We start from the raw sequence: 14,013 nt of genomic DNA, 5'->3' as shown, positions 1-14,013 counted from the left end.
GATGCAATTCTTCTTAATTTTTTGTCAAATTTGAGGGGTTCCGCGAGTGTTCGATGGGTTTTATTAGGGTTCGGCGCCTTTAAAAAGGTTAAGAACCACTGCTCTAGAGGCTTCTGATAGGGAAAAAAAACAAGAAAATTCAGATGCCACGCCTAACATCTGAACAACTTTTAAGAGCATTTGGGATGCTTGAGGCTGGTGTAAGCCAGCGAACAATTGCCCAACGTCTTGGTTGCTCACAGCCTGCAATTTCTAACCTGGCCAGGCGTTACGGTGAAACTGGAACTGTGAATGATGGTCCATGAAGAGGAAGACCACGGGTAACCACCCCAAACCAAGACCGCTGGATTGTGCTGCAGCATCTTCATGATCGTTTCCGCCCTGCGATGCAAACAGCTGCAGTGACAAAAGGTCGCCACAACAACCGCATCAGTGTCTCTACTGTGTGGAGGCGCTTGAGAAGTCAGGGCCTGGTGGCAAGACGTCCTTGCAGAGGACCAGAGTTGAACGCAATGCATCGGCGGAACAGACTAAGATGGTGTCTGCAGCATCGCCGCTGGACACAGCAACAGTGGAGTGCAGTCTTGTTCAGCGATGAGTCCAGATTTTGCCTTCATGCTGCGGATGGGCATCAATGGGTCCAGCGCAGAATTGGGGAAAGGTATGCATCATGCTATATCCGCCAGATCAATCGTTTGGGAGGACCCAGTGTGATGGTATGGGCCAGCATTTCCACCCATTTCAGGACACCTCTGGTCGTCATCAAAGGCAATCTCACTAGTCAGCGTTATGTCAATGAAGTTTTGAGGCCTCATCTGCTGCTATTGCTCCAGGCTCATCCTGACATCGCAGTTTTCCAGCAGGACAACGCTCGACCCCGTGCTGCTCACCTGACCACCAACTTCCTCCAGGAACAGGGCATTGAAGTGATGCCTTGGATGCCTTATTCCCCTGTCCTCAATCCCATTGAGCATTTATGGGATGAGCTAGGTCGACGTCTTGCATCGAGGAGATCAAAGGCTGTCAATCGGCAAATGCTCATTCAAGGCTTGCAGGAGGAGTGGGACATACTTCCCCAGGACCGCATCAGACGCCTGGTACATCGAAGGTGTACAGCCTACATCACAGCTCAGGGAGGACACACACGATATTGAGGACTGCTGTCATTCTGTCCTTGACTGTTAGGAGTGTTGTGTCCATTCCTGTGTCATTTTGTTTTGACTGTATTCAGGTGCATGCCTTTGTGTTGCAGTGCTGTGACTTTTGTTGCACCACCCCTTGTGATGTTCATGCTTTTTGCTTTCTGTGATTTGAGGCAACCTCTTGTTTATTGACGTGCGTTTAGTAAAGATAGCTGAACTTTACCTCTGTGTTCAAGTATTTTTTATTTTTGCGTGGAGGACTTCAATGAGTGTCCTTCTAAAGATTTGATGTTTCTTTTAATGTTGAGTATATATATATATTGTTGCGGATATGAGGATTGCATTTTTTTGATTGTGTTGTATTATATTGGAAATGGTGATGAACATTGTTTGGATATGGCCCCTCCTGCCTCCGGAGTTGTGTAAAGGTAAAAAGGGCGTCCCGGTAGTTAATTCCATGAAACACCACATTGAAGGACACGATAAAACCCTTGTTCAGTAGCTTATATCTTATTATGTGTTTTAGGGTAAGGCCTTGTCTTCCATTAAAATAATACTCCATTGCACCGAATCAATTAAGAATAGCTCCCCTTCAATACTTCCATTTCCCAGCCAAACTCTCCATCTGCGGGTAAAGCAGTTCACAAGCGTGGGGTGCACGCCCTCTCATTTCGCTGCTATAGTGAATATGTGCTCCGTGCTCTGTTTGAACAGGAGGGGCGGGGTCGCCAGGGAGAGGCAAGCCCAGGGCGCGCCACGAAGGGCGGGGCTGTTCAGCCCCATGCCCAAATAAGGAAACAAGCCCGTGGGATTACGATACAAGGTCACGAAACAGAGCACGGGGGGGGGGGGGGGGAGGGCGGTACCGAAACCGAGGAGGGCGTGTCAGACGCGTGCTGAAGGTTTGGACAGAAGGGTGCGACGATCGCTGGGACAAGCTACACGAGGGATACGGCAGATGAGTCCAGGTGCGTAAGAGGGTTGGCAGTCCACCGGGAGGGAGTTCAGAGTTGCACCGGAGTTGCGTGAGAGATACGAAAAGCCTTTGACAAAGAGCCGCTTCAACCAGCCCCGTTTCAACCAGCCGTGTGAAGCCCTGACGGGGCAGCGAGTGACCCTGCCGGCGTGCGCTGTAAAGCCGAATACAAGGAGCTGCCGGCGTGCGCTGTAAAGCCGAATACAAGGAGCTGCCGGCGTGCGCTGTAAAGCCGAATACAAGGAGCTGCCGGTGTGCGCTGTAAAGCCGAATACAATGAGCTGCCGGCTCCTCGCTTCCCGCCCGGAGTGGACCTGCTCGCTGTGCCCTGTGATCCCACCTGCTCATCCCTCCAAACGATTTCTACCCTTCCATCCATTTGCGTACGTGAGTTTGTTTTGCTTGTTCTGTCCATGGGTATTTAATTAAGCTTGTATAAGGAATTCACTGTGTCTCTAAAAGCTTCTGTATATTATTTTGTTATCTTTCCTTCTCCTTGGTTATTTTGAGCCTGTAAATAGTAATAAATAGTAATCGTATTTCCAAACCTTTCTTTGCCTTCGTCTTCCTTTTCTTCACATCCGTCGTCTTTGTCTTTTCCCTATTGAGTAGCTGTGGCGCGATACGGCCAACGTCTGGGTGAATCGGGTGAATCGTGGAAACTGTTAGGTCGCGGAGCCTCCGCTCGGCAAACATACCATCCTTAACCGCGGACCGTAATAATATATATATATATATATATATATATATATATATATATATATATATATATATATATATATATATATATATATATATATATATATATATATATATATATATGTGAAGAAGCAGCTCTTCGTTTGCAAAAGAAGTCCACAAATAGCCTGAAATGACGCAGCTTTTATTAAAAACCAACTTATACAGATCCGGAGGAGACAGACATCTACAGCAAGAACCAGCTTCATGCCACGTCTAGCCTTCCTGAAGCACATTGATTCGCAGTCCGTATAAATACTTGACAAGTTTATCAGAAAATCTCCGAGAGAACAAAGCGACTGGCGAGAGTCCCTCGCCGTCATCCTAGCCCCCACCGTCATCCGCTCTGTCATTCGGGGGAGTCAGCCCTTCCTTATCATTCGGACCAGATATAGTTTCAAAGCTCCGAGGTGACGAAAAATGTAACTCACAGAGAGAAGAGTGCATGCTTGGCCAGATAAGACCATGCTTGGCCAGCCAGATAAGACCATCTAGGTAAAAAGGGCACACGTATACGAAAAACCATTTGCCCAACACGACCGAAGCGAGCCTTTCCTCATTTTAAACACAAACTGAAGCATGTTTATTGTAATTCAGGCGCCGCTATGATTATATGGAATATAATTAATGTTTTTTAAGTTTATATCTGCAATTCGAGCATTCTACTTGAAACTACACATTTCACGCGCGTATAAACGTCCGCCAGCCCGCGGCTCGAGGCGCCATCTGCGGACCGAATCAGAGAATTTATGACCGGGCTTTATCTTGCATCGAGAGGGCACATGGAGGACGAGCCATCCGTCCAGCACGAAATGCATCGAGTACTTTCCCATTTATCCCCAGCAAAGCGAAAACCCCTTTTTTTACTTATGTAAATAGTATATAAGCAACATTAAAATCATAACATATTATTCAAGACGTCTTATACAGAATTCTTAGCAATAACGAATCTACGACTTGACATTCCTTCCTCTTGTCTCGTCGAGACAAAGTATCTTAAGAGACAACGTGCCACATCGGGCTTTATTGAAAAATAATTGTGTAATGCGGGTATCTCCCGAGGGCATACCGTGCGCCCATAGCGCCTCGCCCGTGCATTTGGGGAACGTGTCGTGTGGTGCGTGCTTTGAACCTGAGGGCTCAGAACATGAAAGTCCATTAACGTTTCGGATCCACAACGAAGGTGTCTGGTCCAGATGAGGTTCTGCTCCGCCAGAGGGCCCATCACCTCCCCTGCGGAACTTGCTCCCCCCACCCTTTGCAGACTCAGTCCTTGCAGATCTTCGAAGTTAATCAACGATCATGCCCATGAGGTCCCTCACGTGCTGCTGTTCTGGGGAATACATAATATTGTCAGTATCTTGTGTCTCAATTTCCTGGTCAGGGTACAGAGCGTAAAAATCCGATTCACTTGAAGCATTTGAACTTAATACATATGGAGCAAAGAGAGGAACTTCCTTTATGTCAAAGTCTCCCTTGGGCGCCTGGTCGGCTTGCGGGTCTAGGATATCCACGTCGGGTCCCTCGATCGCCAGACCCAGCGTCGCAATCAGATCCATAGTTGGGTCGGAAGGGGGCGTGCAGCTGTCAGCTTGTAATACATAAGCAGCGTTAGCCAGTACACGCAAGGGGTTTATAGCACAAGTATCACAGTCATCACAGACACCGTTACAGGCAGCAGCCAGTTCCCACATGGGATCCACACAAGTATCACAGTCGTCACAAAATTCAATACAATTTTCTGGAGCGCTGGTCGCAACTGCCTTGTTGAAGGACCCATTCAGGTCGACGGCCTCTGTGGTCAGAGCCATAGTCGTTGTCGGCGGCTTCTTCACTTTCCATCCTGTAAAATACTTTCTCATACAGAGGAGGACTAGAGATTTCATTAGTGCCCCCCAAATTACTACCCCGATTATCACAGCCAGTGCGGTCAATAACCACTTCACTATGGTGCCCGTCCATCCCTGGAACCAGTCAGTGAGCCAGCTAAATTTATAAGAGTTCTCGCGCGCGATCCGATCGATTGTCAGGGCGTGGCTAGTTTCCCTTAGTCTCACTATTGCGGCTGACACTCCTTCAGATGGATCGGGTATGTAAGTGCAACATTTTCCCTCTATAATTCCGCATACCCCTCCTTTCTCTGCCAAGAGCATGTCCAAAGCCACCCGATTCTGCATCACCATTGTACGCATGTGAATCACCGTATCCAGTAGTATGTCATGAGCCGTAGCGGTGTCGTTTGCCACCTTTTCTAGGGCCAAAGCCAATTTGTCTATCCGGAAACTATCCATGACTGTGCCCGCTCCTGGGAAGAAGAAACCGAACACCTTTTCCCATAGGCTCCCGTGTAGTTTAGTGGTTCCATCTTCGTTCATGACTGACCTCTTATAACGCCTGTCCAAGGACTTTGGGTCTAGCTCATCCAGTATCTCAACGTCAGGAAGGACTGAACCCAGATAACATGTGCCCCCCCAATTATTTGGTAAATAGGGGTAAGCCTTGTCGCCGCATATAAACATTGTCCCATGGGGTGGGACCAGGTGGGTGGATAAGCACTGGAGTCCCTTTACCACCCCATTAATCCTACTAACCCCCCTAGAGAATGTTATAGCCGTTATGTTGTGGTTGTGTTTATCTTGCAGTACTATTCGTAATGTAATCCCCGAGCTCCCTTGTCCCAGCTTCCCGGGGAGAGTGTAGGCGCATTCTGATTCTCCCATACGCAAGTGGCCGGAACCCTGGAGGCAGACCGTCCCTTTCTGTGGTTTGACCCAGACGGGGGCAGGCCTCTCGGCCACATGGGCAATCATTGACGGGCGATAATTAAATTGTCGATTGCAACTCTTGCCGTTGTCAACCCCTTCTCTTTCCAGCGTGGTGACTAAACATGGGGAATCGATAGGTTGTGAGCAGAGGTCATTGAGGGACAAGGGTAGCACTATCATGTGTATTCCTGTGGTGCCTGCTTGGGGAAAGCGCATGCACGACCAGCAGTGTGTCCTATTTTGAATTGTTGCCACCTCCCTGGCCACTTTCCAATATGTGTTTTCACCCTTCTTTGGGGCCTTATTCTGGGGTTGTGGCGTGAGTATGTATTCGATGCATGGTATGTAGTTCTTTTCGCCACCGGCCGCGCCAGGGGTCCAGACGCTGCACCGGACCTGCATGGTCATGTCTTTCCCTAGGCGTGTGCGTGTTTGTAGCTTAAAATCAGGGGTTCCCCATTGGTATCCTGGTTGGGCCAAGGTCTTAATGCTAGCTTGCCCGTCTTCCCGGAACTCTCGTTGCTTTTGTAGTACCATGCCAACGCGTCCAGGCCCTGCCGACAGTGCTAGCCAATTTATGTTCACCCAATTTGTGTGCAGGGCTTTCTGTTCGAAACATGGTAGTGATACTCTTTGTCCCCATGTTACGGTGAGGTGTCGGGTTTCGTTTTCGCATCTATTGGAATCGGAGTTTCCCCTAGCTGCTGTCGCTATCAATAGTATTGTACCTATGATTAGGCCCATCCTTACTGTGGTTGCTGTGGTGTAGTGTCTGGTGCTTGTATGGCCAACTTACAGTGCGTGGCGTGGATCCACGAAGTCTTGCCCTCGCAAAAGACTGCCGTTGGTGTAGTCAGCAACACCTGGACTGGTCCCTTCCACCTTGGTTCCAAGGCGTTCTTGCGGGTGAAGTGTTTTACGAGCACGTAATCGCCGGTCTGGAAGTCGTGGATGGCGTGGCTTGTTGGTTCAGGCAACGCCTCTCGTACCCGGGCGTGAATGCTGCGTGCCACATTGGACAATCCTCTGCAAAACTTTAAAAGCATGTCATCCATCACAGGCAAGTCAAGTTTGGACATGTCCATCGGTGCCGAAACAGGCAAACTCATAGGTCGTCCCATTAATATCTCGTGGGGGGAAAGGCCCGTGGTGCAGCCCGGGGTGGACCGGATACTCATTAACGCCAGCGGGAGTGCTTCCGGCCACTTCAAACCTGTGTCTGCACAGATCTTGGCTACCTTGAGTTTCAGCGTCCCATTGGTGCGTTCCACGAGTCCCGCTGATTGTGGGTGATAAGCGCAATGGAAAGATTGTTTCACGCCCAGTGCCTTTAGGATACCCTTAATCACCTCTCCCGTAAAGTGGCCCCCTTTGTCTGACGAAATTTTCTGAGGGATGCCGAATCTGCACATGAAATCCCGCACGAGGCGCTTGGCTACTGTCGGGGCGTCTGACTTAACGCATGGATAGGCCTCGACCCATTTTGTGAACATGTCCACGATTACCAGGACATATCGGAACGACATACTTGGTTCCATGTTAATAAAATCGAACTGGACATGACAGAAGGGCCCGATTGGTCGAGGATGGCCCGCATTATGTGGGTGCCTAGGAGGTGCCCCCCTGTTGTGTTGTTGGCAAACCGCGCATGACCGGCACACCTCTGATGCGATTCGCGACAGTCCCGGTGCCGCCCAGGTATAGTTTATCTGTTCCATCACCCCCCTCTGGCACACATGGCCATTTTGATGTCCCATACGTGCCAGCCAAGGCAGTAGTTCCTTGGGTGCTATCGGTTTTCCGTGAAGGGTCCACATCGCATTTGGTCCGGGGCGTGTGGTCCCTCTTTTTACCCAGTCATTGTGTTCGGCTGCTGTTGCTGCGTTTTGAAGTTTTATAACGTCCTCATTAGTTGGTGAGGCGGTGATGATGGTGCACCCAATTTGCGGGGAGGGGGTAGGTCCTGAGGTCGGTACGTTGGCAGTTTGCGTGTGTGCCCCCTTTGCTCGCGTTACCATCGGCATGTTCCGTCCTATTTGTTGGTTGGCCGCTTTTCCTGCCGCTGCGTCTGCTCTGGCGTTGCCTCGGGCGACGTCAGAGTCTGTCTTTTGGTGGCCGCGACATTTAATTACCGCGATAGCGCGGGGAAGCAAGATGCTTTGGAGTAGCCCTTCAACCAGTTCGCCGTTCTTTATGACCGAACCCGCGGATGTGAGAAAGCCTCGCATCTTCCAGATTGCCCCTTTGTCGTGAACTACCCCGTGCGCGTATGCTGAATCTGTATAAATGTTGACGGCCAGGTCCGCCGCCAAGCTGCATGCTCTAGTCAAGGCGCACAGCTCCGCCTGCTGGGCGGAAAATGTGGGCGGAAGGCGCCCACTTTCTACCGTCTCACTATCTGAACACACCGCGTATCCAGATAGCAAAGAGCCGTCCCATCCGCGTTTAGCCGACCCATCGACGTAGTACACACGATCGGGGTCGTCGAGGGGAACGTCCTTCAAGTCCGGACGTACCGTGGAGACTTGCTGTACTACATCGACACATACGTGGGGTTCGCCCTCCTCTGGGGTGGGCATCAGTGAGGCCGGGTTGAGTGTAGTGCAACGTTTAATGGTGACGTTGGCGGCCGTAATCAGTGCTGTTTCGTATTGCATTAATCTAGTGGTCGACAAATGTTGTGTTGTCCGCTGTAGTAACAGTGAAGTGACGCAGTGCGGTACCTGTAGCGTTACCGGGTGCCCCATCACAATGTCCGCTGTCCTTTCCACAGCGTACCTAGCCGCTGCCACGGCTTGCAGGCACACCGGAAACCCTTGCTCGACCGGTTCCAGCTTTTTACTAAAGTAGGCTACCGGTCGTTCCTTATCTCCATGAGTCTGTGTCAAAACGGACTGAGCAAAACCCCTTATTGCATGAGTGTAAAGGGTGAATGGTTTCGCATAATCGGGGAGTCCTAAAGTCGGTGCCGTTACCAATGCCTTTTTCAGCCCCTCGAAACAGCGCATCAATTCGTCCGTCCAAACCAAGTAGTTTGGTTCTCCTACTCTAGTGGCTTCGTACAGCGGTTTAGCAAGTAGCGCGTAGTCAATTATCCAAGAGCGGCAGTAACCCGTCATACCTAGGAAGCGCAACATCTGTCGTTGCGTACTTGGCCGTGGCGATTCCATGATGGCGGTCACCCGTCCAACATGCAGTTCCCGCTTCCCGTGTGAAATGGCATGACCCAAATAGGTTACTACCTTCCGTACAAATTGGAGCTTTCTCCGTCCCACCTTGTGGCCCTTGGCCGCCAAGGCTCTTAGCAGGGCCATGGAGTCCACTTCACAGGCTTCCTTGGAAGGGGAACAAATCAACAAGTCGTCAATGTATTGCAACAACACCGAACCCCCTTTTAGTTCCACGTCTGCCAAATCGCGGTGCAACGCTCGGGAGAACAGGGTGGGGCTGTCGGAGAACCCTTGGGGTAACACCGTCCAGGTGAACTGGCGCCCCCTAAAGGTGAAGGCGAACAAGTATCGTGACTCGGGTGCGATGGGTACGGAGAAAAAGGCCGAGCATAAGTCAATGACGGTAAAATGTGTTGCGTCCGGTGGAATAGATGTCATAAGGCCTTCCGCGTTCGGTACCACTGGGTGTATGCCTTGTATGACCTTATTCACTTCCCTCAAATCCTGCACGAACCTCCATTTATCCTGCATTGGTTTCTTTACGGGCAAAATTGGTGTGTTGCATTGGCTGTTAGTTTCTACAATTATTTTCTGTTTTACCAAAGATTGAATCACTGGCTCTATGCCCGCATCGGCCTCGTGCCGCAATTTATATTGTCTCACGTTTGGGAGGGACATTCCTGGTTGGACCGGTATTACCAGAGGTTTGGCATCGCGAATTCGCCCGACATCGTTGTCGTGTTGGGACCACAAATCGGCCGGAACCTCCTCCAAGAGGTCATCGGACTCGCCCGGGCCCTGAGACACCGTTCGTACAACGTGGTTGCCCTTTGGGGGCAGGTCTGTCTCTTCAAATTTTCCTTCTATACTCTGCTCCTCAAGGGTGATCAAATACCCTTCGTCATTGTCGAGCATCGTCACTGTCCAGTGGTCCACTTCATAAATGGCGCTGCACGGAATTTCTCGCAAACGCCCCATCATCCATACTACACTTTCCGCCGGCCATCCTTTGGCGGTGGTGAGGGTAACATGGGTGTCCACCCCTGCGGGGTACTGAGACAACGCCCGCTGTTCCGCGGTTAGGGTTACCTCGACGCCTATTCCCTCCCGTCCAACCCATATATTTGACAATATTAGGTCCGAATTCTTACCTATTGACCCCTTTATCTTTCCTCGGTACTCGTCGTCATCGCCCCTAGCATCGTAGTAGGCCGTGCAATGGGGAGGGTTGTCCTTTATGTCTGTTGTAATTTGGTGTACGTGCAGCCAATCTCGCAACCCGTCACTCTGGGAGCATACTGTGTCTAGGACGTGTGCCCAAGAGGCCAAAGCCCCCTTTTCCAGGCTCCACCAGTAGGCGGTGGGGCCGGGCCGAGACAATGCCGTCATTAACAGATCGCGTTTGGATTCCGCGACATCTACAAAAACTCCCTGCTCCGTGCATGAAATTTGGCAGCCTAAACGGCAAAGTAAGTCCCGTCCCAACAAGTTAGTCGGGGCGGTGGTAGTCATCAAGAAAGCGTGTCTAGCCTCTAATGGGCCGCACACCACTCTTACCTCTTCTGAAATGGGAAGCGCTTGGGGCAAGCCTGAAACTCCCACTATCTGAACATCTCTATCAGTGGGGCGCAAAGATGGTAGCTGCCCTTCGTTAATAGTACTGCGAGTCGCGCCCGTATCTACGAGAAAATCTACCGGTTGCCCATCCACGTCTAGTGTCCAGGTCGGCTCCTCGGTTGGTGTCATAGTCAAGAGGGGGCATTCTACGGGCGGCCCGCCGGCGTCCCGTCAATAGGCTACTTGATTTCTCTGTGGCGGGTATCCCTGGCGGGGCCCCCGGCAATCACGTTTCCAATGTCCCATCCGTCCGCAACGGAAGCACGCCCCTTGTGGAGCGGTGGATGCGGGATGCCCGTTACTGTTGCGCTGACCCTGTTGCGTCGGACGCCTCGCAGGCTGTTGGTTCCGCTGTCCCCATTGTGGCGGCCCATTCCCGTTTGCTCCGCTTGGGGTCCAATAACTTGGGGGAGGCCCATCGATTTGGGGAGGGGGTCCCTGTGGATACCCGTTCTGGGGAGGGGGCGTTTGTACTGCCCAGGTCTGTGGAGGGGGTGGTTGCATGGCCCAGCTCTGCGGCGGTGGAGGGGGCCCCTGCATGTTCCAGTTTTGGGGAGGGGGCCCTTGTGGGTTCCAATTTTGGGGAGGGGGCCCTTGTGGGTTCCAATTTTGGGGAGGGGGCCCTTGTGGGTTCCAATTTTGGGGAGGGGGCCCTTGTGTCCGCATGTCGACTCGTCCATTGTCGTTGTCATCAGCGTCATTTTCGTTTTCGTCGTCGCGCCCCCACTCTTCGTTGGGCTCTAACCTGGTGTCCCGATTCTGGGCCCGTCCTTGGCCTTGATTTCCCTTCTTATTTTGGTTGAGTCGGTCCCGTTTCTCCTGGACGAGCATTTGGAACATGTCGTCCTTAACATCGGCCTTCTTCTCGTCGCCCTCGCCACATTGTTCAGCCGCTTCGACTAGTTGGTCGGTTGGGGTGTTTCTCCATCCTATCATAGCCGTTTGAATGCGCTTCTTAACTGCCGGTCTCATTCCTTCTACAAAAAAGTTGTTCACTACAGCGTGAGGGAGATCTTGTGCCCGCACCTGGCCCAGTCCTCCCCACCTTAACACTGCTCGTTCTACCCTCTCTTTCCAATCGAGGGCTGCTTCGCCATGCTTCTGTTTTAGGCCGTATATTTTATTCCAATCTGGCCCCGCGGCTGGCATCAGTGCGGTATGTACCCCGGCCAACAATAAGTCGACCAGGGCCTCCCAATCGGCGAGGGTCTGGGCCGCGGTTTGGGCCGGGGGCGGCGCTACATTTGGCCAGCGTGCGTGTACTTTGGCCTGGTCCCACACCCGCGCGGGCAATACAGCCTTCCCCATGTGGCAGACGTCCCGCCAATCTGCGCCTGTATTTTGTATCCACAACCGCATAAATTCCGGTATCTGACCGGGATGTTCAGCCAGCAGGGTTCTCACCCGCTCCTGCATAGACGCCAAATCTGATTCCCTCCAGGGTATCCTGATGTTAATGGGTGCCCCCCTATTCAGTCCTATTGTTTTTAAAGGACACATCCCAATTGCAGGTTGTGGGTTCTCTGATTCCGTGCACCCTTCCAATGAGGGGTACAGTTCTCCTGGCCCCTCTGGGGCCGCGAACCCGCTGTCCGCCCCATTAATTTCTTGTCCTCTAAAAGGATTGCCCGGGCTAAGGTGAACCTGAGGGGCGGCTGGTCTAGTTTTCTGGGGGTCTAACCCCTGGGGGAACAGGGGCGGGGGTGGGAGAGGTGGCGCCTGTAGCCCTGGGACAGGGCTCAGGGCTTGGGGGGGTAGAGGCATGGTGGCTACCTCCCCTGTCGCGGGGTCTTGGTCCGGATTATGGACGAGCGGCATTAGCCGCTGATTTGCTTGCTTAACTACCTCCTTAATTGTTTTGTCCTGTACCTTGTCTGCTTGTTTCTTTTGGCCCTGAAGCTTCAGTACTTCCCCTGCCAAGCTAGCCTGTCTTGAGGCTGCCAGTCGCTTCATTCCTTCCTTTTCCCACCAGCCATACACTTTCCAGTAATCGGGTGGGAAGTGTTTCCTTTCCCTTTCTAGCTTCTCCAAAGCTCCGTACAACACTTCCAACTTGTCAAGTGCAAACGATCCCTCCTCTGGCCAGGGATTATTTAAATCTTTAGTTAACACAGCCCAGTCCTTTACTGGTCTTACCGCGGCAAAATGATGCCTCTTAAACATGAAAGATGCCGGGGTTCCCTTAAGGGGTTCCCCTTCTTTCATTAGCTTGCTTCCCATCTTATTGCTCTGGGCTGATCCTTCCTGGAAAGTTCTCGGCCTGGCTCAACCTTTACGGCTGTCCGACCTCACTTTTCCCCTTTCCCTTGTTAACTTATAACGTTACCCTTATCGAACGTTATCTTTACCGATATCCTGCGCAAATCCTTTTACTGGCCATGTTCTTATGGCCCTCTTAAGTTAGCCACAGCCCTTCGTTCCCTGGCATGCAATGGCATACCCCATCTTGTCTCTGGGCTGTTCCTTCCTGGAAAAATCTTGGCCACCTGGCTTCAACCTATATGGCTGTCCGACCTCATTTTCCCCTCCTGGTGCTAACTGTAACTTTAAGCTTACTGTTAAGTCCTTACTGGTATCCTTAATTGTTTATCCTGGCTTTAACAAAGCCACGTCATTCTGAGGCCTAAAATGAGCCTTTACTTACAATTTCTGTTCGAGTGCAGGCAGCGCGGATGACAGGGAAGCGGACTGAAGCCGTTCGAGGAAGCAAGGTACAAATTTGGAAAGATAGCCCTCTGGTATAAAACAATTGCTCACCTTAATCAAATTAGAGTGCCAGCGTCCCGGCCTCGGGCAGCCTTCCTCCTGTCGCCCGGGTTCCGCTTCCCGTCCTCCGCGTCTGTTGCGACCCCACTCCTGGTACCATCTGTGAAGAAGCAGCTCTTCGTTTGCAAAAGAAGTCCACAAATAGCCTGAAATGACGCAGCTTTTATTAAAAACCAACTTATACAGATCCGGAGGAGACAGACATCTACAGCAAGAACCAGCTTCATGCCACGTCTAGCCTTCCTGAAGCACATTGATTCGCAGTCCGTATAAATACTTGACAAGTTTATCAGAAAATCTCCGAGAGAACAAAGCGACTGGCGAGAGTCCCTCGCCGTCATCCTAGCCCCCACCGTCATCCGCTCTGTCATTCGGGGGAGTCAGCCCTTCCTTATCATTCGGACCAGATATAGTTTCAAAGCTCCGAGGTGACGAAAAATGTAACTCACAGAGAGAAGAGTGCATGCTTGGCCAGATAAGACCATGCTTGGCCAGCCAGATAAGACCATCTAGGTAAAAAGGGCACACGTATACGAAAAACCATTTGCCCAACACGACCGAAGCGAGCCTTTCCTCATTTTAAACACAAACTGAAGCATGTTTATTGTAATTCAGGCGCCGCTATGATTATATGGAATATAATTAATGTTTTTTAAGTTTATATCTGCAATTCGAGCATTCTACTTGAAACTACACATTTCACGCGCGTATAAACGTCCGCCAGCCCGCGGCTCGAGGCGCCATCTGCGGACCGAATCAGAGAATTTATGACCGGGCTTTATCTTGCATCGAGAGGGCACATGGAGGACGAGCCATCCGTCCAGCACGAAATGCATCGA

The 14,013-nt window shown here is 51.3% G+C and overlaps 2 protein-coding genes across 2 annotated transcripts in view; one reads left to right on the top strand and one right to left on the bottom strand.

Moving 5' to 3' along the window:
* Positions 1-14,013, top strand: part of BMPER (BMP binding endothelial regulator) — a 152,996-nt gene that overhangs the window by 52,315 nt on the left and 86,668 nt on the right. The window lies entirely within an intron of this gene.
* LOC137435014 (uncharacterized) lies at positions 3,763-13,250 on the bottom strand. Its single transcript, XM_078785239.1, has 2 exons — positions 13,166-13,250; positions 3,763-6,623 (listed from the first exon to the last, which is right to left on the bottom strand). Exon 2 carries the CDS (start codon positions 6,363-6,365, stop codon positions 4,146-4,148), a length of 2,220 nt encoding a protein of 739 aa, XP_078641365.1. The 5' UTR covers positions 6,366-6,623; positions 13,166-13,250; the 3' UTR covers positions 3,763-4,145.

Source organism: Myxine glutinosa, chromosome 10 (genome assembly GCF_964187855.1).
Source record: "Myxine glutinosa chromosome 10, kmMyxGlut1.1, whole genome shotgun sequence".
NCBI lineage: Eukaryota > Metazoa > Chordata > Myxini > Myxiniformes > Myxinidae > Myxine > Myxine glutinosa.
This window is presented reverse-complemented; position numbering and strand designations above follow the sequence as displayed.

Bases quoted from the DNA above. Each gene is read 5' to 3' on its own strand.
- LOC137435014 (XM_078785239.1), bottom strand. From the start codon at position 6,365: ATGGGCCTAATCATAGGTACAATACTATTGATAGCGACAGCAGCTAGG.